The 26,263-nt window shown below is 43.7% G+C and overlaps 3 protein-coding genes across 7 annotated transcripts in view; 1 reads left to right on the forward strand and 2 right to left on the reverse strand.

Annotated features, from left to right (window-relative positions):
- Positions 1 to 324: 324 nt before the first annotated feature.
- cnih4 (cornichon family member 4) lies at positions 325 to 3,702 on the forward strand. The gene is made up of 5 exons (XM_080858191.1): positions 325 to 509; positions 1,038 to 1,106; positions 1,205 to 1,317; positions 2,091 to 2,231; positions 3,001 to 3,702. Exons 1-5 carry the CDS (start codon positions 441 to 443, stop codon positions 3,026 to 3,028), a joined length of 420 nt encoding a protein of 139 aa, XP_080714317.1. The 5' UTR covers positions 325 to 440; the 3' UTR covers positions 3,029 to 3,702.
- Positions 3,703 to 5,979: 2,277 nt separating this feature from the next.
- wdr26a (WD repeat domain 26a) lies at positions 5,980 to 16,000 on the reverse strand. 2 transcript variants are annotated; one of them, XM_080858622.1, is made up of 15 exons: positions 15,304 to 16,000; positions 14,442 to 14,541; positions 14,109 to 14,165; positions 13,684 to 13,811; positions 13,025 to 13,122; positions 12,665 to 12,821; positions 12,423 to 12,443; positions 11,992 to 12,130; positions 11,425 to 11,565; positions 10,961 to 11,080; positions 10,379 to 10,524; positions 10,206 to 10,284; positions 9,813 to 9,942; positions 9,093 to 9,287; positions 5,980 to 8,937 (listed from the first exon to the last, which is right to left on the reverse strand). In XM_080858622.1, exons 1-15 carry the CDS (start codon positions 15,603 to 15,605, stop codon positions 8,915 to 8,917), a joined length of 1,836 nt encoding a protein of 611 aa, XP_080714748.1. In that variant the 5' UTR covers positions 15,606 to 16,000; the 3' UTR covers positions 5,980 to 8,914. The 2 variants fall into 2 exon arrangements, with proteins under 2 accessions (XP_080714748.1, XP_080714747.1); XM_080858621.1 differs by having other exon boundaries at positions 13,684 to 13,820.
- A 2,057-nt stretch (positions 16,001 to 18,057) lies between these two features.
- Positions 18,058 to 26,263, reverse strand: part of adcy3a (adenylate cyclase 3a) — a gene marked incomplete at both ends in the record, with an annotated part of 21,112 nt that continues 12,906 nt past the window's right edge. For 2 of the 4 annotated variants that reach the window (XM_080858269.1, XM_080858268.1), the window contains 12 exons: positions 18,058 to 18,240; positions 19,705 to 19,829; positions 20,179 to 20,305; positions 20,578 to 20,694; positions 20,863 to 21,009; positions 21,273 to 21,431; positions 21,861 to 21,932; positions 22,474 to 22,758; positions 23,187 to 23,303; positions 25,089 to 25,176; positions 25,730 to 25,891; positions 26,244 to 26,263. The exon at positions 26,244 to 26,263 is cut by the window's right edge and continues 123 nt beyond it. In XM_080858269.1, coding sequence (XP_080714395.1) covers positions 18,058 to 18,240; positions 19,705 to 19,829; positions 20,179 to 20,305; positions 20,578 to 20,694; positions 20,863 to 21,009; positions 21,273 to 21,431; positions 21,861 to 21,932; positions 22,474 to 22,758; positions 23,187 to 23,303; positions 25,089 to 25,176; positions 25,730 to 25,891; positions 26,244 to 26,263 — 1,602 coding nt within the window. Of the gene's footprint in view, positions 18,241 to 19,704; positions 19,830 to 20,178; positions 20,306 to 20,577; positions 20,695 to 20,862; positions 21,010 to 21,272; positions 21,432 to 21,860; positions 21,943 to 22,467; positions 22,759 to 23,186; positions 23,304 to 25,088; positions 25,177 to 25,729; positions 25,892 to 26,243 lie in introns of all 4 variants that reach the window. The other 2 variants (XM_080858266.1, XM_080858267.1) reach the window with 2 other exon arrangements.

Here is a 26,263-nt window from a genome sequence, read left to right on the forward strand (position 1 = left end):
TTACATGTTGTGTTCCCACCACTTTGGTATTGTGAGGCGGGAAAAGCTGCTGTTCTGTAGATAGTCTGCAGTCTGAGTCAGGTCACCTTGTCATGAAGTAGGCCACTCTTTTGCCACCAAACACAGACTATAAGAACATTTACTGACTAAAGAGGAGTCAGCAGTGTCAGTGCGGCAAAAGTGTCTATAGAATAGCCTACCTGTGATATTACTCGTTGGGGTGAGGTGGTTTGAGTGTGTTCTAAGTGATTTTAATTTTCTGCTCTGGAGAAAAAATACAGGTCAACTGGGATGTTGGAACGGTTGTTAATGGGGCACTATAGACTTGTGATATACTCCGCATCCTTAGGTGGCAGCACATTCAAGTAGAGTATTAGCAGACTGCACCAAATTTTTCAAACTCATATACCGGAAGTGATCATATACTAGGGAGTTGAAAGATGGAGGCGGCCGTGTTCATTCTATCTCTCATCGACTGCTGTGCTTTAATTTTCCTTTCGGTCTACTTTGTATCCTTTCTGAGAAATGTCTAAATGAATAACGTCCCGCTTTTCATATTAACGCACTTTGCTTTAGAGAATATGTGTAGTGATGGACATGAATCTAAATTGGTGTGGCTGTGATCATTCCGACTGCTGCCCATTTCTGTGATTACTTTGGTTACTTGCTTTTCACATCTCGATCCTTGTGGACATACCTGTTGAGGGACTAACGAGCCACATTTGAGGGGTTTTTCTTGACACAAGATTGGAAACGTTAAACGACACGTAAAACTTGGTAAAAAATGGTGTACTATAATCACTGCTAGTTCAAATCTATCCTAGATTTTGTAACGAGCGTATAATTCAACTTTTAACGTTCTAAGGGCCAAGCTAGGTTTTGCTCTTACGGAAAAGGGTTGCCAGTCTCTTTCTTGCAGAAACAACCACCATCCGTAATGACAACCACGTTCAGAAATGTCTGATGTAGCTGTCAAATGTTTTTGCATTGCAGTAACTTAACATGGCCAAGTAAATAACCCTTAACTCAACGGACAGATTATAACTCTTTCAGATTTAGAATGCGACTACATCAATGCCCGAGCCTGTTGCTCAAAATTGAATAGAGTAAGTTATGAACGTTTTACCAGCCTTTTTAACTTTTAACCTACATTTGTGTACATTTCATTTTTTTGTGTTTGTTTACTAACTAAATGTGTCCGCAGTGGGTCATTCCGGAGCTGGTCGGCCAGGCCTTGGCGACAGTGCTCATGTTGGTCTCCATGCACTGGTTCATTTTCCTCCTTAACCTGCCAGTGGCTGGCTGGAACATGTACAGGTGAGTAGTGGCACCTATTCACAATTTATCCCCAACCCCCTCTTCTTTAAATACCTCATAAGGAATTGAATCTCACCACTTTTTTTTGTAGGACTGACGTAATGTGGCATGCATTTCTATCTGATTGTCGGTTCAATTATGTGAAAGCTGAAATGTTTAAAAGTTTTTTCTGAATCCTATCTAAAAAAATTGTTTGGGAATTGATTAAACGTGGTTAGTTATTGTTATGTCTCAACCTTGCTTGATTGTTTTTTCCTTTGTACTTTGCTTTGGTTAATAGAGTCTGCTAAATGTAAATGTAAACCCATTCATACTATGCCAAGCACTTATTCTCTTTTTATCTCCAAATTATTCCGCTGCATTATCTCTTTAAGGTTTTAAGTTGGCAGTGTCACAAGGCCTTGGCCTAAAAAAAACACACTCAATGTTTGACATCCCAGATGTCCTCTTGTTTTGTTATTTAGTCGCGTGATACTATTTCTTTTCTCATTATTGTCTGATATAAGTTCCCACAAGAAGGCACTCTCTCCTTAAGAGTCTACTTAAGAGATTGCATTACTGAATCCCTGTTACACAACTTTGATTGTATTACAGCTATTATATTACACAACAAGCACGTTTTCATTTCTGCTCCTCCCCTCTTTAAAAGCATGACGTAGAAGAGTAACAGATTATAACTAGATTATACTCGTTTATTACATTGTTACATACAGTCATTATATAGACCTTTTGAAACAACAGTATAAAGTGCCTTCTGCTTGTCATTGGCTCAGGTTTCTGAAGGTGCCCATGGGCAACATGGGGGTGTTTGACCCCACAGAGATTCACAATCGCGGTCAGCTAAAGAACCACATGAAGGAGTCTATGATTAAGCTGGGCTTCCACCTGCTCTGCTTCTTCATCTACCTGTACAGGTGAGACATTTACTTTACGCATACTTTTACTAAAGTGACACTTTTGTCCAAGGAAACAATGCAAGGCATTTTTTCAGTGTGTCTTTGTGCTCGCTTGTAGTAATTGAACTCATGAATATGTTTTTTTTTGCACCTTGCCTGAGCTGTTGCTTCAGAGGCTCCATTCAGTAATTAATGGTCTGAATGAGACTCATAAAAACCTAATCTCTATCAGTAATGAATGGGAAGTAGTGGAGGAGGGGCCAGATAGATGGAGTCATCAGGAGGTATGTTCAGTGGCTCAACCAGAACATGTATCCATTTCTCTGGCAGGTCCGTGAGAAGCCTGAATCCTACATTCTTAGAAAGCACTCAGATGAGAACTTCGTGATTGCTTGAGGATCAACAAATTATTGACGATGTACTTGAATTAAGATACATATTTCTAGACTGTCCATTTTAAGCTTGTCTTCAGCCATTTTTGCAAGCAGTTACTGTGTCCAGTACTTCCTCACTCCATTCATGTATTTTTCCATTTTACTGGCAAGTTCATTATAAAATAGAGGTATTTGTTATTGGATGTGTATTATTAGACTGAATGGAGGTGTATTCAGTTCAGTAAAACACCAATCTCAGACATGGCATGATGGGGAACCAATAATGAATCCTTTATCTCTCAAAATAAACAATGCCATCTTTTCACACTGACTGTTTTAATTGGATATTGTAATATTGTTGTCAGTAATTAGCTGCTAACCCCCTGCTGCCTTCCCATCTCTGTCTGTTCCAGCATGATCCTGGCCCTGATCAATGACTGAGCAATGACTACGTTATGACCTTCAACCCCACTTTGCCAAATCACAAACTCTCTTCCCTGCGCTGTATTAAATCATTATCTGACATCCTGGCCATCAGCACTCCATCAGCTCTACTGTGGGGCAGACACTCCCTCCCTCCTCTTCTCTCTTCTGTCTAGTCTCCTCTCCTCCCCCTCCCCTCTTCTCTTCTCTCTTCAGTTCTCGAAGAATATGTGGATAAACTTCATGAGACAGGTGTTCTCCCTTATGTGTGCGTGAGTGTGTGTATGAGAGATATAATGGGTGTGTGTATGTGTGTGTCATATCCATGTTGGTTTTACCTTTAGTCAACTAACTTGTTCTAAAAAGCTGCAACCTCACTCAACCCACAGCTTCTCAGGGCCGTGGCAAAATGACAATCGTGCTGACTACTCATTGATGCATTTGATTGGCCGACATGCCGCCTCCGAGCCAATCAAAACATTAAGACCACCCCTTTGCAGCTGCCAGTTCTGTCCATTACATTCTTGTCTTTGTCATCCAACTGACACCCGCACCAAACAAGCTGGAAAACTATTTGGTTGTCATTGCTGGAATTTTTTTGTTGTCAGTTTGTTTGGGATGTTTTTTGGTGACTTGAAATGGGCATGAGATATTAAACAAGCGTCTCGCCAGCAGAGATCAACAACTGGGAATATACTGTTTTGTGTTTTTTTGACGTTTTTTCAACATTTGTCCTTTCATTTGCCTTGAAAGCTAGTGTACCCACTGACCCACTATTGTGCACTACTGAGGCAGTGTAATGGACTAGACGTATGGGCTGTGCTGGTCCAAAGCTAACTTTGCCCTATGACTGAGTCATGCCTATGTTGCCATTCAGATTGACTCCTCACCTAGTATCCACTACAAGTTTCCTGTTTTGTTTAAGGTGTGAAGTGTTATGTGTGTGTGTGTGTGTTTAAGTGGCCCATCCGTGATTACTCCCGTAATTCTTCAGGCCTTTGTTCCAGATGGCAGTGGTGCAGCGGTACGTGTTCAGCACTAAACCTTAAAGTCTTAAAGATTTATCTTTGCGGGTTTCATCAAAACCACTTTCTTGAGGGGTAGGCAGAATGTGGTTTGGAAATGTTGGTTATGTTATCAATTTAGGCAACTCTTTATACCAGATTGGCACAATCCAGTGTAAACATGGAAACATTTTCTGTTTGTTTGGATCCAGGAACAGTATTTTAATCCGGAAGAGGTTTGCATCCATGTGTCTTTATTGTGAGTTCACCCAGCTGAAAACTTGGGTACGGTTGTGCGAATGTTGAAAGGTTTTTATTTGTGCTTTTTTTCTTTAAAATAAATAAAATAAAATAATGATCTTGAAGAAAGAAATATCTGTGGGTAGTTATTTGAAACCCTTTCCTCTTGCGTAAAATGTATGTCTTTCTACTTTTCTCTCAAAGCATGTCGTGATAGTCCTTGCTTTGTGCACTGGGGCAGTCATGTTGGAATAAAAAAAGGCCTTCCCCAAACTGTTGCCACAAAGTTGGAAGCATAGCATTGTTCAAAATCTCTTGGTATGATGAAGCATTATGATTGCCCTTTAGTGGAGATAAGAGGCGTAGACCAAACCCTGAGTAACAGGTGTGGCTAAATACCTTTGTCTATATAGTGTAGTTTAAATACAGTGCCCCAGTGCACAAAGCAAGGCCTGTGAAGGCATGGTTTGATGAGTTCGATGTGGAAGAACTTGACTGGCCCACACAGCCCTGACCTGAACCCCATCGAGCACAGAAAAACTCCTTGTGGAAAGCCTTCGAGGAAGAGTGTAAGCTGCAAAAGGCGGACCAACTTCATATTAAAGTAAATGTATTTGAATACAATGTAATTTCAGTCCCTGTTGGTGTAATGGTCAGGTGTCTAAATACCTTTGTCCATTGAAATATCACAATTATATAAATTGCTTGCAACCAGTATGCACATTTGAAAACAGTTGTATCTGATTTGATCATTTATAAATCGGGTTGAACATTGTAAATAGGATTCAGGGAGGCCAGTTTTGGAGAGACCAGTTTCCATTGGACAACTGCGGTTGCTAATTTGTTTGATAATCATCCACAAATGCAATTTCTCCAGCTTCCATTCCTTTCGGTTTTGCGTTGAGAGATATGCCAACGCTTAAGTCTCCCCCAGGCGATGGAAGAGGTCTGTGGTGACACTGTTGCGGAGACATGTCAGGGCTAGATACGCCAGTGAAGATGGTACTTCCCCCGATGTTTGGCCAGAGGGGACTAGTGATGTTGATGAGGTGCTATGGTCAGATGAATGTAATTGCCATATACTGTATTTTGTGTGTAATGCAGTAACGGTGCTCAGGTCATCAGTTTAAGAAACTGTCTGACACTGTTATTGAGTATATAACTATTGAGAATAAATACTTTTTCCCCCATTGCATTTGTGCTCACTGCGCACCTGTCCTTAGGGGTCCACTCAGGCCCCTCGCCAGGCCATTGCGTGAGTTTGGCCAGAACGTGACTGGTTGGATATTATAGGACTGAATCTTTTTTTCCTTTGTCTTGTCAGGAAGGACATTTACCTAAACCAAATAATAGTTTTGCAAGAGATATACTCACTTGTATGGACTGCACAAGTATTCTACTCTACACATTTCTGTGAACCAATTAATTGGCAACGTGAAAATAATTCATGCTTACTTAAGTTATTCATAGGAGTTATCCAAGGAAAGCACTGTAAGTGTGAAGTTGTCTTTAAGTGTGTGGAAAAAGTACTTCATTGTAAGAGTACAATGGAATGTCAGAGTACTGCATGTTACCAGGTCTTAGTTAAAATTAGGTCATATGATTATAGTGACAAGAAGGGAAAAGAAAGTGCATTCCATACAGCAGTCAATGCATAGAAATAGATACAGATATATGTTTTATCACTGGCCACTATTTTTTAAAACCCTGAATGCTTTATTGAAAATATGCATACATAACACCTCTCCTACACACCATTACATAACGGTACAATCACTTATTAAACACATTTTTAATGCAAAAATGGATCTCTCGCAATCTGGCTGCAGCAACACGCCACGCATTCACTACCTGGCAAATTCTATCCTGGGATGCTGGTTTCTGCCGTTGGTGGCCAAGCTATTAAAGCAGGGAGAGGCAGAGAGAGAGAGGCAGAGAGAGAGAGACAGGGAGAGAGGCAGAGCGAGAGAAAAGAAAGAGCACAAGAGAGAGAGACAGAGAGAGAAGAGAAAGAGCACAAGAGTGAGGGAGAGAGATACAGACAGAGAGAGACAGAGAGAAAAAGTATTCAACTGAAATGTTTTTCATAACGAAAAAAGGAAGAAATCAAGAACAAAGAAATCTTGCATAAGCAGAACTTAGAGCATCACATTATTGTGATAATTTCAGTGTTTCAACTGCACTGAGGTGAGTAAGAGTGAGAATGTGAGTGAGTGTGTGTGCGTGCGTGCGTGCGCGAACAGACACACACAGACCATACACAAATGTGTGCGTGTGTACTTTTGTAAATGTTTGTGTGTAAGTGTGTGCATGAGCCACTCCTTAGTAACAGGACAGGTTTGGCTGGTGAGGACTGGGCTATACCTGTAGGGAGAAACTCACCTGCTGTAGGCAAGCTTGGTAACATTAGGAGTAAAAATGCCTATTCCGCTATTCTCTGCCAGTCGGATAATACATGCCATAACATATACTGATATATACAACATATTATAAAGCATACTGTATCAGGCAACTGTCTCTGTACTGTATCTTTTGCTGGACTGCCATTCTGATACATTTAGAAAATATCCATAATCATAAAGTACAGCTGTGTGCACAAATAGTATTTTTACGCAGACAAAAAAAAGATGAGAGGTAAAAATAAAAGCCACGGATAAAAAATAAAATAGCTTTTTAGCAAACTGCTGATATACTTTCATATGATTACACAAGGAGATAAAACAGAAGCAACAACAACAGCAACAACAACAATAATAATTATAATCATCAGAAACATTTTCAGAAAATAAATCCACCATTAAGAGAAAACAGAAATGCAGGTTGCCTGTGTTGTCCTGCGGGACAGGGAGCCATTACAAAAAAGCCCAATGGAAAGAAGAAAAACCCGAAAAGGAGTAAAGAGCTCCGCACCAAAATGAAAAGTTCAATGGGGCTAGGCCAAAAAGAAAAACCCAAAAATATACTGAAAAAGGAAGCCGGAGGAGAGAGAGAGAGAAAGATAGAGAGAGAGAACGGAGGACTAGAACGCAGAGAGGGGTTTCGAGATCGACAAGAAGCCCAAACGCTGGACGAGAGAATAGGGGCCCATTGTCGAGCAGTTGGTTCTATACAAACTCATGCCAGGTTTGGTTTGGTTTGGTTTGCTTAATCAGGCCCATCTGAGCCAGGCCTGTGCTGCTGATGCTGCTTCTCCAGAGGCTCAGGTGTCAGTTTGGCTCACTGTCCACCAGGTACATTTGTTAAGGAGGAAACACACCACCCCGACTCACTATCCCCCTCTATTCTCCAATGCAGCATACGCTACTCCACAAGGCCAATGCACTGTAATGGTGGTCTTCCCCTGCCAGACGCCACAGCACATGGCCTGCCCATGACCTCGAGGGGGGAACAATCTGGTCTTTTGTATTTCCACACCCCCTGCTAGAGTGTGTGTGTAGAGCACTGAAATGCAAGATCAGCCTCAGAAGTGAGTCTAAGGTTGCAGCCTCAGAGGCCGAGGCCAAGGCTGGGAAGGGCTGTGATTCTGTCTGTGCAGATCCACTCAGCTGTAATGAGCCACTCCTACAGGACAGCATGCATCAGTCTAGCCAATGGCAAAGAACACTACGGCAACAGAAGAGGTTCATGTCTCAGGTCACGCACACTTTTTCTTGTTTCCTCCACATTGTTACTTGGTCTCCTGACCGCATTAAAAAAAAGGGGGCCTGTGATTCTCATTGTTTAAAATCTGCTGCACAGAAAAAAAGTGGAAAGAAAATTACGTTATCATTATCTTCTGCTGGTGAAATTATCTTTTACCTCCCTGGTCTCTCTCTCACACACCCACACATACAAACAAAAATAAACAAACATACACAAAAACACAGGCTGAATTGGCTAGAAGTACATGCGGAGATATGTAGATATGAAAGCTGATTTCTTATGCCTGTCACAATCCCCCACCCCTTAAATCACCCAGCCCACCAATATCCCACAATGCCTTTCTTCGTGGCTAGCCTTGTCTCCCACCCCAAAAGCCCACAGAGGAAAACTCAGAGGCTGCAAAGCACGTATGAGAGTTGTAGCAGGGCCACTAGGACAGAACTTTAGCTCGGCGCAAAAAAACAGAAGTGTGTGTGATGCAGTAGATTACTATGCGTGACCACCACAACAACTCAAGACCGGATCCCTCACATCCAGATCTGTCCACAACAATAATAAATAATGAGTAATAAATAAACTCTGGTGGCCTAGTTGAAGTGCGTTGGCAGGGTGGGTCGGGCGGGGTGGGGGCAGAGGCTAAGGCCCTGTAGGAAGGTCGTGTCACTGTTGAGTGGGGGGTGGGGTTGGGGGGGTGGGGTTGGGGGGTCAAGTGGAGACGTCAGACACAACTGACGTAAAGTGATGAGCCGTACAGCCCCCAGATCGACCAATCAATCAGAGTGGGCCGCTGGGGTGGTTTTCATTCAAGTGATTCGTCCGGCTGTTCTGTCGGACGTCGATCCTCTGCATGGGCCAAGACGGCAAACTGTCAGAGGAACGTCTCAAATTATGGCTGCCTTTTTCTCTGTCTTCATTTTCTTCGCCGCATTAATCTGGATCTTTAATGCTATTGTCTATAGTGAGTGTTACATTGTTTTGTAACTCTTGACACAACAGGTCTTCTGATTTGGAGTCACCATCAGCTGTCCATGCTACAACATTCTGCGAGAGAGAGAGAGAGAGAGAGAGAGAGAGAGAGAGAGAACGACCTCATCACTACAGATCACCATCATCACGCATTTTAACACCCTTTCAATAGCGCAGTTCAAACGCAAACCATTTGGGACATAAAAACTCAGACAGGAAGTGATGCGTACCGTTGAGCCCCTCAGAGTCCTGCGTGTCTGGAAAGGGGGCTGGGCCCCAGATTCGGACGGTGCCGTCGTCGGAGGCGCTGGCCATCAGGCCGGGCAGCACAGGGTTCCAGCTCACACAGTTGACTGTGCGTGTGTGTCCGGTCAGCTCTGCAATGGGCAGCTCACTGCGCTTGTGCCAGATGTACACTTTGTGGTCTGCAAACACACACACACACACACACACACACACACACACACACAGATGTCAGCACATTTACATAAGTCTCACACAAACACATGCGCTAACACACCCCTGGCCAGGAATGCATGTGTGTCTTGGTGTGAGAGAGAGAATGAGTGTGTGTGAGGCTTGATAGGTGTGAGGTCTGTGTGTTTAAGAGAATGAGCCTCATGCAGGAAGCAATCTACGAACAAAATGTCCTCTTTTTTTGTTCGTATGCATGATTTGTCTCATTTTGTTAGTACCCATTGATTTCTGGGAATTACCACTGTTTTTCTTATTTTCTGCTCTTCTCTTAGGAAAGATACAATTTTACGAGTGGTCAAGATCACTCTTACCAAGATAGGACCATTTTCAGTCCTAAAGTTGTTTGTCCAACTAAAGTTTTAAATTTGAGGAATATGAATATCATGTAATCAAATGTAGATTATTATATGGTTAAGAGTAATTATAATTGGATTATTAAATTCAATTCAAAGTGGGTATGTGTGTGTGTGTACCTTCACTGCCGCTGGCGATGAAGTCCTCGTTGTGTCCTCCAAAGCAGGAGTGTATGGTGTAGAAGCCCTGGGTGACTCCCTGGTACTTCCTCACCAACACACGGTCCTGCAGGTCCCACAGATGCACACCCTACACACACACACACACACACACACACACACACACACACACACACACACACACACACAGACACACACAATTTTGAGGTAATCTTTTAACTGCACATTCCAGTATTTTAACAATCAGTCATCTAAAGTTCTACCCTCTGACTAGGAATAAAAGCAATCAGATGGCTTTATCTTCACTTTATCAAAGGGACCAAAGTCATGGCTGAAAGTGTCTTGCTCAGGTCAGTCGGTTTCTACACCTGCTTTTTATAACCCAAAACCTACCTGAGTTGCTACGTTCAACAGAGCCAAGCGCCCGTTCTTTGACACAGTGAAGGACATTATGGGATGGTCTTCCTGCACTCTGTGAACAGACAAAGCACACAAGCATCACCTCACACATATCCCCACAGAGATCTACAGTTGGAATGCCATGGCAACCACGGAGACACACTCACATGTTCCTGTCTGTGAGGTCCTCGAAGTTGTAACCACGGATACGCTGGTGCGTGTCAGATGCCAGGACGGTACGTCCATCACCCGGGCACCACAGACACTGGACACGCACGCCTTCCCACGAGTCCAGCAGGTTCCCATCCAGGTCCTGATCACACACACACACACACAGACACAGACACACACAGACTCATATTGAATGCACATGTCCAGGACCTACTCACACACATGCGTGCGCACACCCACAACCAGACAATTAGGTGCAGAGACTGAACGTGCATGCCTTCTGTAGAAACCTGTCGGTTCCTAACCCACTCCAGCTTGAGCAATTTCATAACCAACAAAGACTGATGAAACCCATCGATCAACTGATCACTTCACCAGTTAAGCAATGTTCTAGTCAATTCATTAGCTGTAGCATACAATAAATCCACTGAAGTCACCAATAAATTAATGAAATCCGCACACCAATTATATTCTATATCAAGGGCCATGAGCAATCAATACTCTTTTAATAAATCCAGCACATCTACTGCTTGATGGTTTTCTGTGTCCTCGCTGCAGTTTCCTGAGCAGATACTCACACATTGGTAGAACTGTCCCCTCTGGCCACCAGTGACGAAGCGTTTGCCGTCGGGGTTCCAGGCCACGCTGGTCAGGCTGTCCTCGTGGGACTGGGTCATCTTGGTCCGCAGCTCCCCTGTCTGGAGAACAGGGAGTGGGGGGTGGGGGTGGTAGGAGTGAGGGCTTGCTAAGCGGAATTCAGCCTTCTAGCATTCTGTCACAGGCTCAGGTCAATCAGTCTAGCAGCTGTCTTTTAGAGTGGCTGCAATGTCAAATAAATCAATGTTCAAAAATAAGTTTTCAAATTTGTCTTTATTGTGCTTTCTCATCACAGTTACTGTTTAATGTAAAACCTGTTTTACGTAAAAAAACATTATCTTTAGATGTCCACAACAGACACCCTACTATGACATGCCAACCACCTCTCACACAAACACACACACACAAACACACACACACGTTTCCCCCAGGGGCACTTCCCTACCTGTACATTCCAGAGCCAGAGCTCGGAGCAGTCGTCGGGTCCACAGGCGATCAGGTAGGTGTCATCAGGGCTCCAGGCCAGGTAGGACACTCCGTAGGCGTGGCCCTCCAGGGTCTTGAGCTGCTTGAGCTGCTGTGTCTCCTGACAAACAGAAAGACTGTCAGAGAAGAAAAGCACAGAACAGTACGCCACAAGCGTTCCAATACATTTATACTTCCACAGCGAGGCCCAAGCCCTCAAAACGAAACCTGCAAACATTTAACAACACATTTTAGATCAGGTCATAACCATGAACAAAATAGACATGACACATATACATACATGTTAAAACTAGGTCTTATGAAGCACCTGGTTGACTTACCTGATTGGACTTTACCTGGGTAAGCCACTACATTCCACATTTTTGTTCCCAACATTGCAGTTTATTTTACAGTTAACGTTTTGCTTAAATAGCTCTGCTTGCTTTTCATTTCATATCCTGACCCGAGGCAGACAATGAAGATGAGGAGGAAAAAAAAAGAAACAAAACACAGAAAAAGAGAAACAAACAAACAAACAAGCACTCACGGCGTCAACCTGCCACACAATGACGGTGGTGTCTTTGGATCCGGTGGCCAGTTTGGTGCCGTCGTTGGAGAACTTGCAGAACCAGACCTCGTTACAGTGTTCTGTGAGTATCTGCTGGGTGTAGCAGGGGAACTGTTTCCTGCAGATAACATAAAGTGACATACACAAATACACATACACACACACACACACAGACAGACATACACACGTGAGAGGGGTCCATCTGGAGATCTCTCAGCAGATTCTCTACTTGAGAGCTGCACTGCTGTGTGACTAATGCAGACAGAGACGCAGCCTCTAGTAATGGCCTGTCCTGCACCATAACAAACTAGATTATAAATAGAATCTCACTGCCCTGGCAGACAGAATGGAGACAATGGGGGGAGAGAGGGAGTGAGAGATATAAGAGTCTCACACACACACACACTCACCTATGGGTATAGAGGGATGAACTAAGAGAGAGAGGGGGGAGACAGAAAAGGCCATCCAGAGACACACATACAACGAGTGGGACAATGGGATAGAAGAATAAAAAAAAACAAGACAGTCAGACAGAATCAGCATGGTTAACAGACACACAGTCTCAGTCTTAAAGACATGTTGAAACAGATAAGTAGACTCACAGACACATGGAAAGACAGACAGACAGTCAGACAGACAGATGTGTGTGTACCTGCTGCAGACGTGGTCCAGGAGCAGGGACACGGAGCCCAGGCTGCCATCCAGCTTGGTGTTGTGGTAGAGGCAGCGCTCCCTCTGCAGCTCCACCGCCTGGCGGAGGAGGGTCTGCAGCCGCCGCGGGGGCAACATCACGGAGGGTGGCAGGTACGCTACGGACAGGGAGAGGCAGAAATGGGAGAGGAAAGGTTGAGAAAACACTGTCATTCTTGATGTGTGTGTGTGTGTGTGTGCGTGTGTGTGTTTCATACAGGTGTCAAAAATAGTCATGTACAGAGCCAGCAAAAGTACAAAAAAAGGACAACAGATGTCTTCCTGTGACTGTGTGTGCGGGTGTGTGTGTGTGTATTCTCACTCTGTAGCTTGTCCAGTAGTTTCGTGCGAGAGGCAGTCCCCTTGCCCTCCCACTCAGACTTGGCCCGCAGGTCCTCTGCATGACTGCACATCAGATACCTGAAACAGGAAGCAGCCGTCAGATTCACACTGGCATTTAGACTCACACACCACATCAAGGAAGCCATCACAGGCTTCACACCAATACTGAATATTCACACAAGTACAAAGTCTGGACTGTATTCTCGTGACCTGCCACCACCAGCTTTTTAACAGAATTGTTGAATTCAAAACCAAAACTGTTGAATACAAAACCAACGGCAATATATCACTTGCACATGTGTCACAGCCATTGGAGGACACAAGGACATATAGGGATAAGGCTCAGAAGAAAAGATTAATCGGCTGTTTGATAAGGATTGGGCCACTGACAACATGCTTTTCAGAAGGAGGAGTGTGTGTGTGTGTGTGTGTGTGTATGTTATAGGACAGATGAAAAGAGATTCAGTGTTGTACTCGTGAGGTGTATGCGTAATACTTGCGTGCACACACAGACCATAAATCGTCTCTCTTAAGACTATAAGTGTGTAAATTAGTGTGTGTGTATGTAAAATATTTACATAGAGTGGGAATCCACAGCATGATGCACATTAGCACGTGTGTGTGTGTGTAACTGCTTACCCGCTGAGGACGTGAATCCTCTCCGTGTTGTACTTCAGTGGGGTGAGTTCAGCTCTCAGCACCTGTAGGGCCTCCAGAACCTTCCCGTCCTCTAGGTACTCCAGATACTTTTGCTGCAGCAGTAGGAACTTCATGCGCTGACCAGAGAACCACAGAGAGGAGGAGCAAGTGGGCCGCAAGTAGGTTCCATATTATAGAGTGGAACTCAGATGGGCTGATACACCATGCTGGGTCTTACAACACAGTCTAACATAACCTTTTTGTCCACTGTGGGGGAACCATGTGAATCAATAATCTGCTTAAACACAAAGTCTTACAGCTGTTTGAAATTATATGTGCAGAGACCAATTCAGTGGATTCCATGCTGGACTGGAGTCTACGACCTTGATAGTTCTTCAAAATAGAGTTTCTAACTGGGGGCTTACCACGATAGCTCCGGGAGAGTGCATCAGTGCTTTGAGTTCATTGAGGTCACTTTCAGCCTGTGGTGAAAAGAAAACAAAACAAGTCACATAAGTGTTGTTACTCTGTATGTCCAGCAGGTGGTTCTCTACTGCATGGATGGACAAAGATTGTTGGGTAAAAAGTCCAACCATCACCTACAAACCAGACATACAGATGGAACAGGCGACCAGGTGAACCTAACGCCACACCTTCAAACCATTTTAAGTCCAGTGACCACACAGAGACAAATTCAGTGATCAGCCATGCAACATTTGTCCCCGGCCAAAGCCCAGGCCATGGAATCAGCACCGTACCTTGTCCCACTCTCCTTCCATTACATGACTGCGGAACTTAGTGGCAGCTGGGTGCTCCAGCCTGCAACCAGATTCTTGCATTAGCAGGTCCACCGTCTGACTAGAAAGTAAGAGAGAACACACTGTGTTGTAGGCTAGTGAATGCATAACATTATCATCCAATAAAGGTTTAATCAATATAATATTGATACCTTAATATAGCATAAATAATAGTCATGACCCAAGACACTCAAAAGGTGAGCATAACACAAAAAAGGCCATTACAAAATATACAAAAAATGCACTACATCAAAAGACATCAAATTGGAATTTGCTACCTTCACATGAATAATATCATATAAGATAATAATGTCATAGGTCAGAATGTGCGATACTAAATGGGTTATTGTTTTCACTCAGTTGGGAGGTATAACAACCCCATGACCTGATTTTAGCAAGACAAAAACAGCTTCGAGAACCAACAGATCGATTTCACATGACTAACTGATTACTGTATCTTCTAGGTCGTCAAACAAACACAATCTCGCTGCTTATTGTTAATGTGTTGGATTGTTTTCGTTTTCGACACAAAAGAAAAATACAGAATAAAGCAGAACTATTTTGCGACGCAGAGCAATATTAGCTGGCGAGCAACTACTGCAGTTTGCAAAATGGACCCCTTGGTCTTTCTGCTGCGGATCCAGTCACCATGTTTGTTTAGCGTAAACACCGTGTCACTTCGTGACGTTCTCCTAAAATGATCATTTGGGATATAGTTGGAAAAAAATTAAACATGTTTGTTGATAGTGCATTCAAATTTTGACGTGTTTCACTTGAAGGACACGGTTTAGCAGGTGGCTAGCTAACTTAGCTGACTACTTACTTCAGCCCTAAATCGTGTAGATGTTGCCCTATGAGACGGATGACATCTTCCTCTGACTGCGAAAGACGCTTCTTCTTTTTCATCGAAGAGCCTGGCTCTGAGTTAGATGTTGTGGCATTAGAAGCATCTGAATTTCCCGTGGACACGATGCCGTTGTTAGTACTAACTGCATTTCCATTGTTTGTTGTGGCTATAAGGCCGTTTGAGTGCGCTCCCCCAGTGGACGTCGAGTCGCCGTTTTGGGTGTTATTTAGGCAGGACAGCTCCGAGTCTTGTCCCTGTCCTGCCCCGTTTGCCTGCATGTTACTAATGCGGATGTTGGTTATAGTGTATGGGTTAAAGCAGATGGTGGACACGGAGGGATTGGGTGAAAAAGTAGAGAGTTCCGAGAGTTCCCCAACAACCGCAGAGAGGCCCGCTGTTCCACTTGGATCCCCGGTCTCTCCTGCTCCCTCCGCCACCGATAAACGGTGTTTCTTCCGCGGGGGCGGCGAAGCTCCGCCGGTTTCCGAGTCGGAAGAGGAGGAAGCGGAGGCCAGAGTTATCTCGCCGGGAACCTCTGCAACAAGAAGGCTGTGGTTCGGGTGATCAATGGAATGGCAAAGCCACAGAAATCTTGCTCGTTAGGGGGTTTCTACTGCTGTGTTTATGTACTGAAGCTCGCCGATCTTGTTATTGTTGCTCCCTGAACAGCTGCAACCCCATTATGGCAGCCTAGACGCAGTGACGTCAGCGGAAAGTCCTACACCACCTGGCGTCCGGGTTGTGAAAAACCTCTATGATGAGTATGCTGATAAGTTAGTTTTTATCTGATAATGTCATAATATTGATAATGTAGTACCTGGCGACGAAGTGTAATTGTGTAAAAGTGTTCTGTGCACGTAACCTACAAAAACCGTATTCACTGAAGGAAAAATACATAGGCCTACCCTGGATTACCGCAAGTCAACAGGTGTGTTGGAGGAACAACGGGGAGAAAAAGTTCGAATCGATTGGCAGGACATATGTGTTGGTGTAAATCTATAGGCCCTAACGGTGTACAAAATATCTACACAGGCTTTCACATGATTTTTTTTTTTTTACCATTATGAGGCGACATATTTAAAGTCGTTTTTAATATGAAAAAACAGCCTAGGTATACCCCCCACAGCCACTCGTGACATTTTAATGAGCTTAAAAGCGAATGCTACACCATAACCTATGGCAAAGTCCAATATGTCTAACTGAAATAAAGTAGGTACCAACTAAAAAAGGAAAGACCAGTATACTCTTCTTATTTTATTTTATTCAATGAACTTTAGAGTACAATTAATTAAAATGAATGACATAAAGGATTACAAACCAATGGAAACACATATAGGCTAGTTAACAGATCATTCAAAGTGCCGTTTTATTTTGACAAAGGGTCTTTAAAAATACAAAACAAATTACAGCAAAGTTCTGCATTGGGCCAGAAAAAAATGCGACCAATGCTTTACCTTCATATGCCATTTCAACATGTAGACTTCTATTATAGTAATGCTATCTGTGTGTTAACGAACACTCATCCCTGACGTCAGTAATAAATTAAATGGCCTATTCAACTGTATTTTCTCTCTAGACATACTTTTTTAGTTCTCATACTCCCTGTACAAGATTTTCAAGTTGAAGGGGCACACACATTTATAATATAAAAATATGACTTAAGGGGAGGGGGATATACTTTATATGAGAGGTCGTAAAGGGGGAGAAGAGGTTGTAAAAGAATAAACTATTGCACATTCATTCAGTATTTTGGGTAGGACTGGATGGGTAGGACCCAGTCAGAACTACGGGATGTCAACGTCTGCGTTACTGCATGCCTCTGGCATATGTGTGGCTAACATACTGCCCATAATGATTCTAATGCAAACAAACACAAACACACACACATACACACACCTCTGTTACCATTCTGTAAACACATATAATGCTTTTAGTTTGGCACACCTGGAACATCACATGGAGTTCCAGAATATTGGAGTAAAGGGTGTAGAACATTATTCAGATAGATGAGAGAAAGAGAGAGAGAGAGAGAGAAAGAGAGACAGAGAAAGAGAGAGAGCGAGAGAGAGAGCGAGAGTGAGAGATAGAGAGAGGTCTGGAGCAGGCACATCAGCATGCATGCACACACACACACACACACACACACACACACACACACACACACACACACACACACACACACACACACACACACACAGATGAGGCAGTCAGTGAGAAATTCTCTTCTGGGTTTCCATCAACTTCCAATTTTCAAAGCAGAAAAAAACACAGCTAGTTTTCTACATCAGTGGATCCCCTCCGGGGGAAATACCCCAAATGAGTGAAAAGTAGGCATTTAGTTAATCAATCAGTAGATGTGAGGCTTCAAGTGTACATTGTAAAAGCAGTGTTTCGTGGTGAAGTGTACATTTAATTTATTTATTCATGAAAAGGAAATCAAGTGATGTGTATGTACAGAATTGTGTCTTGAGTCTAGCAAGTAACTGAAAAAGTTCTAGGCTGTTTTCATCAGTGGTCTTGCTATATTAGCCAGTGACTGGTTCCACTGTCTGACGGATTTTTTGGAGGACTCTTTTACATTCCTTCCACATGTAAGTATGGAAAATTATGCCACCTGCAAGTTTATATACATAACCTAGATTTATTGTCAGCAGTACCAGACTGTAATATTTGATAAGGGTTGGTGAGGATGTGTGTGTGTGTGTGTGTGTGTGTGTGTACATGAGTGGGTCATGAGCTGTCCACCACTTGATGTGGCAGTGTTACAGATGAGCCGTTGATGAAGGAACCCTGTTTTTCCCGTCCCTTGAGGAAGTAGGTGAGAAGCTCACCCTTCCCCTTAACAAAAATGGGCCCCCTCCTGACAAACCGGAAGCCATAATCCTTCAGGATGGTGTAACAGTCCTCCACCACCTGGGGACAGCAGAGGCACACATGCATTAGAGTGGCACAGGAACGACAGTGTACAGTCCAGTTGTTACAGCATAATATCCCACACAGTCCTGAACTAAGACTTATGTGTTCCGGTAGCTACTATGTGGGATGGATATTTTTCTTATGATCTTCAATCATCAATTTTACCTCTGATGACCAAACCATGAACGCCTTAATGCATGATCAGCAGAGAAGATTGCTTGGGTATGCAGGGTAGATAATCCAGCAATGCCAGCATACGTTCACACCAATGTCCTCAAAGCCTGTATGTATGTATGTGTGTGTAAATTGTGCCTTCAATGAAGCTTAGCTTTCAATCTTTTAGGTCAGGGGTCTTCAACGTTTTTCAGGCCAGGGACCCCCAAACTGATGGCGAGATGAGCAGGGACCCCCTACTATATAAATTGCCTAAAATTTTGTTTATAATATACTGGGCCTAGTGCCAAATAAACATAGCTACCCTGTTATTGTGTATTCAATACTAAGCTATTCAAATAATACAAAGGTTAATATATTCATTAACATTTGTATGTTTTAACATTGAATTTAACCTAACATTTTTGAGCAACGAATTTAACTTAACATTTAACAACATGAAAGGTACAGGGTGGCCGTGCCACTACCATTTATTAACATACATCTTGCAAACAACTCTGAGCTAACAATATATAACAACTTATTTTTCAGTTACAATTATTTTTCAGTTACAATTAACGTTTTTTGACCTTGTACAGTGTCTATTTCTCTTTATTTATTTTTTTTAAATCTAAGCAAAAAAATGTCAAACTAACAATTTATAGGTACAAACAAGACCAGCTATGGAGTTTGGTCCGCCATCTTTTATTTTTGATCTTCGCGCTATTAAGACTTGAGCAGAAACGCGATCTGATTGGCTAGTGCCTGTGCTGTCGTATTTGCATGAAAGGTGCTGTGAGTGAACCGGTGCCCAGCTTGAGAGAGCTCCTGTGGGTAGCTGAATGTGTCGATTGGACTGAAAGATAACGTCTTCTGGATCAATTTATACGTTCGCTACAATATGTTGGATTTATGTTAATGTAAATTTAAAGGGAATAAATACAATTCTGATTCGGAAGACATTTAAATTTGGGGGGGAAAAAATTGGTTGATTTTTTTTTTTTTTTTTTTTTTTTTTTTTTAGAAATTTAAAAAAAAATTGTCTTATCAACCAAAGATTTCGCGACCCCCCTGCAGTACCTCCGCGGACCCCCTGGGGGTCGCGGACCCCCTGTTGAAGACCCCTGTTTTAGGTAGTTCACCCCCAAGCTAGACTTTACTTCAAAACACACTGACACAGTTGTGCACGTGTTGTCTTGTTTTTAGGTTGACATGGCAGTTGTAGTTGAGACAGTTTCCATCAAGTTTCCTTCTTTTGCCCACTGCTAGTAGAAGCCCTTGTGAGCTAATTATGTAAACCTGTGTTACCTGGATATTCCCCATCACTCCCGTGGACTCCATACGACTGGCGACGTTCACAGTGTTTCCCCAGATGTCGTAGTGAGGCTTGCGCGCCCCAATAACGCCTGCTAGCACACCCCCTTTATTAAGCCCTGCACAGAGAGACCCAGTCAGAAAGTCACACAATATTGTTAAGGCAATAGAGCTTACTGAGACCTCAGCAGTGTAGATGTGTGTACGTGTCTGTGTGTGTGTGTGTGTGTGCATGCGCCTGTGTGTGTGTGTGTGTGTGTGTGTGTGTGCATGCGCCTGTGTGTGTGTGTGTGTGTGTGTGCATGTGCGTGTGTGTGTGTGTGTGTGTGTGCTTGAGCATGTGCATGTGCATGTGCATGTGCATGTGCGTATGTATGTGTATGTGTGTGTGTGTGAGTGTGTGTGTGTGTGTGTGTGCTTGTGCGTGTGCATGCACGCGTGTGTTTGTGTAGGTGGAGGGGCAGTCACCGATTCTGAGCATGAAGTTGTTGAAGGATTGGTAGTTGATGTTCATGAGGGTGACCTTCATGGCCAAGGCAAAGTCAGCCAGATCTGCCAGATGCTGCCAGCGTTCTCTGTCTGTGAGCTCCTCCTTCTGCAGAGGAAATCATCAACACTATCACCACCATGAAATATGAACCTATACTACTATATTCCACACCATTTCTTACCACATTATCTTCATCATGTTATATCATCATAGTCATCATTACCGCTACCAAATAATACCCTTATCATCATCAGCCTAATCTTCAAGATGATTATAATGATTAAAAATGAAATAATAAGAATGACTGCATTGCAATGGTTAGTGTAACCTTCAGCATCACTACAATGGTAACAGTACGTTCTGTCCATATTGCTCACCTTCATGCAGGCATACCCATTGGTAGAGTTGTCTGGAATGACACCAGACGCTGCCATGTAGGTGCTGCCAATGGTTTTAATCTTGGTGATGCAGCGAAACTGAGGCTCATCTAGAAGCTGTGAGAAAAAAAGATATTACACATCACAAACCGGTGGTTTGATTAAGACAGAAAAAGGCAATGTGGGTTTAATGATAAACAGATAGACTTACAACACAAGAAGTGATTTACTGCTTAAAATAGTATAGTCTATGAGAGCACAGCATGAAGTTGAATGGCTCCTTACACTGTCAAAGTCTGAGATGATTTCATTAAGGAACCTCAGGCACTCGATGCCACCATTGTTGATGCTCTCCTCTGTGTAGAAGTCGGAGAAGTTGGGGATGGAGGCGAACATAACACCAATCTCATCGTAAGACTGACTGTACAGCTCCTGGAAAGAAGGAGGGAAGAGACGAAAGAGAGAGGAAGTCATACCTTGAATACAGGGTTTACCACATGACTCATGTGTTTGCTGAGGAAGCAATGCACCAGATGAATAAAACCAGAACGCTCATCACAAAAAATGCTAAACATATTTATACTACACATTGTATACACTTAAGTGTCCTTGTGCTGTGTACTGTGACCTTAATTTACAATTTTGTATACCCAGTGGCTAATATCGGCTAAATGTAAACAGGTTTTGGTGCTCACCTCATCCCTCTTCTTGGAGCCCAGGAAGTGTCGGGCCACGTGTTCGGGCAACATGTTGGTGACAAGGGCCTCATTCCAGCGCCGCATCTCATACACCTTCTCCTTCTGCTCGTGCACCTCAATCTTCCACAGGAACAACGTCCGCGCCAGCTTCTCCACCTGAACAACAGGGGGCAACAGTGAGCTATTGCCCAGGCCTCAAGCGCAGTTCACAGATTTGCGCCGTGTCCCTTCATCCACACTTGTGCCCCATCATCCACACTTGTGCCCTTGTTCCTCGAAAGCACTCCTTCATGCGCCCATTGATCTGACGTGGCACAGTTAGTGCATGTAAGGGTAGGTGATGTTCAGAACGTTGGTAATGTGATAGAATCGAAGCAGAGAAGTGATGAAGTTCACCAAGTGCATGGAATAGGATGAGGCCTTAAGGGAGCGTTAGATTGTAACTATGAGTGGAGGGGGTGTGACGAGGAAGCTGAAGGCCTGGTGAAGAGTCAGAGGGAGAAGCAGAGTGGGGAGGAGGAGAGGATGAACAGGTGCGAGAGGACAAGTGTAAACGAGTGAGGAAGAGGAGTGTGGTGGACCTACATGTCTGGCGAAGCAGTAGAAGCTGACCATCATGATGAAGATCATCACGGTCATCGAGTACTTGGACGGAACCTGTTCAAATCTGAAAGGAAATTGGCAGCTTGAGATTCATTGTAGAGATAAACACACACACACACACAACAACGGTTTTCCTCCTCACGTTACTGTGACGATTTTAGTGCAGCAGCATTAAGTCCAAAAGAACATAAAGTCATCTTTAAGCTGAATCACACAATTGTAAATTACAGACAATAGAAAGACAGGAGAACTCCTGAGTGTTTAATATAGATGTTAATCTTTCTAATGGGTTTTATTTTATATATATTGTTATATTGTTATAGTGTCATAGTGTCATAGTGTCATAGTGTTACAGAGTTATATGTTGTTCTCTAAACTGTTGTATGTTAATGTTACATGTTATATGTTTTATTGTCATAGTGTTATAGAGTTTAATGTTTTTTTTGGTATACGTTATATGTATGACATCTACTGCGTAGATGATGATGGTTGCCAAGTCGCAAGAATTTTGCTGTGCTGAAGCAATTTGGTACATGCAATAATAAACACACTTTGACTTTGACTAATGGGCTCTCCAATGGTTCGCTACAGAAATCAGGGCCGACCTGTACTCCTTGAAGCGGGCGTCGTCGTACTGGTCGAAGATGTCGCTCCAGGTGTGGATGTTGACCGCGCCGGTCGTCACGGTTATGAGCAGCATGAGCGTGAGCTTGACCATGTGGCTGACCTGCACCAGCATGGTGGTGGCGATGAGTGCCAGCACGGCGATGAAGCTGTAGTATTTGGGGTTCTCTCGGCAGCTCAGGTCTCCAGGGGCCAGGGTGGGGACCAAGGCAGATGCCGCTGCGGAGCTGTTACGGGCGACTGGCACACAGCTGAGCTGCACAGAGGAGAGGAAGAGACAGAATGGATGATGTTACGCTAGATCAATGGCAAATGGAAGGCCTGAAGGATGCCACTCGAATTTGGTGCATCCGCTCTCTATTCCATTTGCTCTCTGACCTCTGATCACAAGCAGATGACTTGTGTGTGGACCTTCTATATGTTACCAGGAGTCACATTTCTCTGATATGGATACTGCATCTGCAACTATTACTAATCTCAACCGCAGTGTGTCTGATTAGAAAACACACTCAGGCAGGACAGTTGATGAGAATCTCTCATGGAGAAACCGAGGTCTACATGTAATTTGACTTAAGTTCAGATGATCAAAGCTACAGTACTACCACAACAAGAAAGAACAAGAAACAATGTTCTTATATGTTGTATGGTCTAGTACAGATGATGGTGTCTACCAGTGCTCCTTACCATATCAACAATATCCGCCAAGGTGAGAATAAAGATGGCTGCCATGGCCCACGTGTTGCGTGCCCATCGAGTGTGATCGATCCACGTGGAGAAGGATACCAGCCTCTTAGGAAATACCTGTGTGTGTGTGTGTATGAGAGAATCAATGAATGAAGAGAAATACACACACTGCTTTTAATCACATGCGAACATTTTTAGTCATCCAGTCTAATGAATGATTTGTCACACCACACTGTCACCATTCCTTTCTTAACACACGTTTTGAAATTAGTAATGGTATGACAAATCACGAGATGTGTCTGATGTCCAGATGTGTCTGATGGATCAGAAAGAGAAGGAATGTCCACTGTCACGACCCCCTGTTACCACATTATTTCTCTGTGTTCTTGTTTAACCCTTGTATGTGTCTATACAACAAATTATTTGATTTATTAAAAATCTAAATTTGTGTCAGCCTCCTTTTTTATGTTGCTGTCTCACAAGCTGGGACCTCACACCCCTCACTGTAGTTAAGGCTCCTAAAAAATGTAATATGTTCTCTCTCATAATTGAAGTCTGAGGGGACAAAACATTCTGTATTGCGTAATAATTATAAAGCTGTTTCCAGTGCCTAGTTCCAGCTTGGTTTGGATGTGCACACCCTTTCTATTTTATTAACAGCTTTACATATTAATACCTCAGACATCTACCCATTCACACACCGATGGTGGAGCTACTATCTAAGGTGCCAGGCTGCACATTGGGAGCATTTGGGAGTGTCTTTCTCAAGGACACTTCGACACTTGGAGAAGAGGAGTTAGGATCGAACTAGCAACCTTCCGATTCCGACTCCTCTACCTCCTGAACCACTATCGCCCATAGTTTAGGCTGGAGCCGTATCCGCTCCATGTAACCGTGGCTCACGTGCCTGGCTGAGACAGCACAGCACATGACCAGGCTAGGAACCAGTCCTCGGGACAGAGGATAACGAGCGGCTGGACTGTGGAAGTGGGCACCTCGCGAAGAGGACAGCGGCCATCGAGCGATGAGAGAGGCTGGTGGCTCACCACCCTCCCGATACATCTATACATAACATTCACATGTGTATGTAACTGTTAGTATCTGTGTGTGTGTGTGGGTGTGTGCGCCTCACTGCCTGTCTGAGCGTTTGTTTGCGCCTGTGTATGCATGTGTTTTTGTACGTGTTTCTAACCATGCGCACATCTGCCTATTGAAATTATTGTAGGGGTCTGGTACTGTGGCAGGAGGCAGTGGACATTACCAGTCAATATTGCTCCATGACTGAATCAGTCAATTGAAAGTGCACCGACCGTACTAATGAGATCAGATCAAAGCGACTGGTAAGAGGAGCAGGGCCTGGGCCTGCCCAGCCCCCAAATACCACTGAGCCTCTGCTGCCGGCTACAGCTGACAGACACATAACCTCTGTCCAGATCATTAACTTTACAGGGGTCAAGCGGAAAAGGACATCTACCTTTCATAATAATATTGTTACAATTTCACAGCACCATAAGCAGAATAGGGTCCCGTTTTTTGATTCTCAGGTCTATTATGGAAATCTTCCAGTGCACTGAATAGTTTCGCACAATGAAACATAATCCATGAAAAAGTACAATGACATAATTCATTTCTTTAGTCCTTCATATGACAAAATCTAATTTCATGACTTTTCCAGAATGTCCATGACCATGGAAACCCTGAATAGCTGGAGAGTGTAATTAATATCATCGACATCACTGATGGAATCAAGGCTGTTAGCATCACAAAGAGTAAGATTACATGTAATCACTGAGATTAACATAGCGACAGTCTGAAAGCCTGACATTCCCCTAGCGTAGGATGGATCCAACACCAAATGCAGTTCAGACTGGGAGGCTTATTGAAGACACGTCTGTCACTCACTCGTGGGAAAATGGCCGCCAGTGAGCAGATGGTGAGTATGAGCAGCAGAACTTCTCCTACAACCAGCGTCACGTAGTTGGCTATCAACCTGTAAGACACACACACACACACACACACACACACACACACACACACACACACAAGTTGTATAACTAATAAGCTGTTGATCAGGTGATGGTAGAGTGCATGGAAATTCACTTAATTCTGTTAAGGTTTACAATTTCCTCTCATTAACGCAGCAGCGCATTGACCAGGTCTCACTGAAATGTATATTTCTGTTGATTGACTGATGAGGGTAGTCTTGCGGCACCAGGCGGGACTAACGTGACAAAGAGTTCATACTCTGAAGATGACTCCTCAAAAATGTGGACTAATAGCACACTTTTATCCAAAAACATACAATCCTCATTCGAGCCCCATTTGGGATGGTTTAGAAATGAGCCACTAATCCTGTTATCATACCCAACCTGCGCAGAGTGCCATCAGTCACCCATGTGTGCTCGAACCCTTGATCTTGGTGGTGTTGTTAGAACTATGTTCTACCAGTTGTTCTGCCAGTTGAGGCACAGGAACTCTGATGACTATAACAGCATCCATTCTGCTCGGCGAGACTAGCGGAAGGGGACCAGAGGCGGACTCACGCGGGGTCGATAAGGGCCTCCACGACGGCTGTGAAGAGCAGGACCACGCAGGAGCAGCTGAAGGCCGCCCCGCTCTGCTTCTCCTTCTCCACGGAGAAGCGCGTCTCCAGGGCCGGATCCGTGAAACGCAGCGACAGACGGTTTGTGTACTTCCCCTTCAGCCTGGGGGAACAGATGGAGGATATCACAGTTCTCTCACACACACACACACACATAGGATATTGGAGTGCAAAGAAATACAGCTTGTGAAACAGCACCAACAGCAAGGAACATTCACACAATTTTCTATGGTGAATTATTAGATGTTCCCTTTAATTTCAACTAGGTCTCTCACTACATCAGTCACACACACACACACACACACACACACACCTCAGATGGCTGTCTTATGACCCGCTTTCCCTTCCTCTCTGTCTCACTCTGTCTGTCTATCTATCTGTCTTTGTCTCCCCCCCTCACACATACACACGCTCTACTCACACACTCACACATACACACACAGCTCTCTACTCACGCCTGGACTGTCTCTCTCTC

Source organism: Sprattus sprattus (genome assembly GCF_963457725.1).
Source record: "Sprattus sprattus genome assembly, chromosome: 19".
NCBI lineage: Eukaryota > Metazoa > Chordata > Actinopteri > Clupeiformes > Clupeidae > Sprattus > Sprattus sprattus.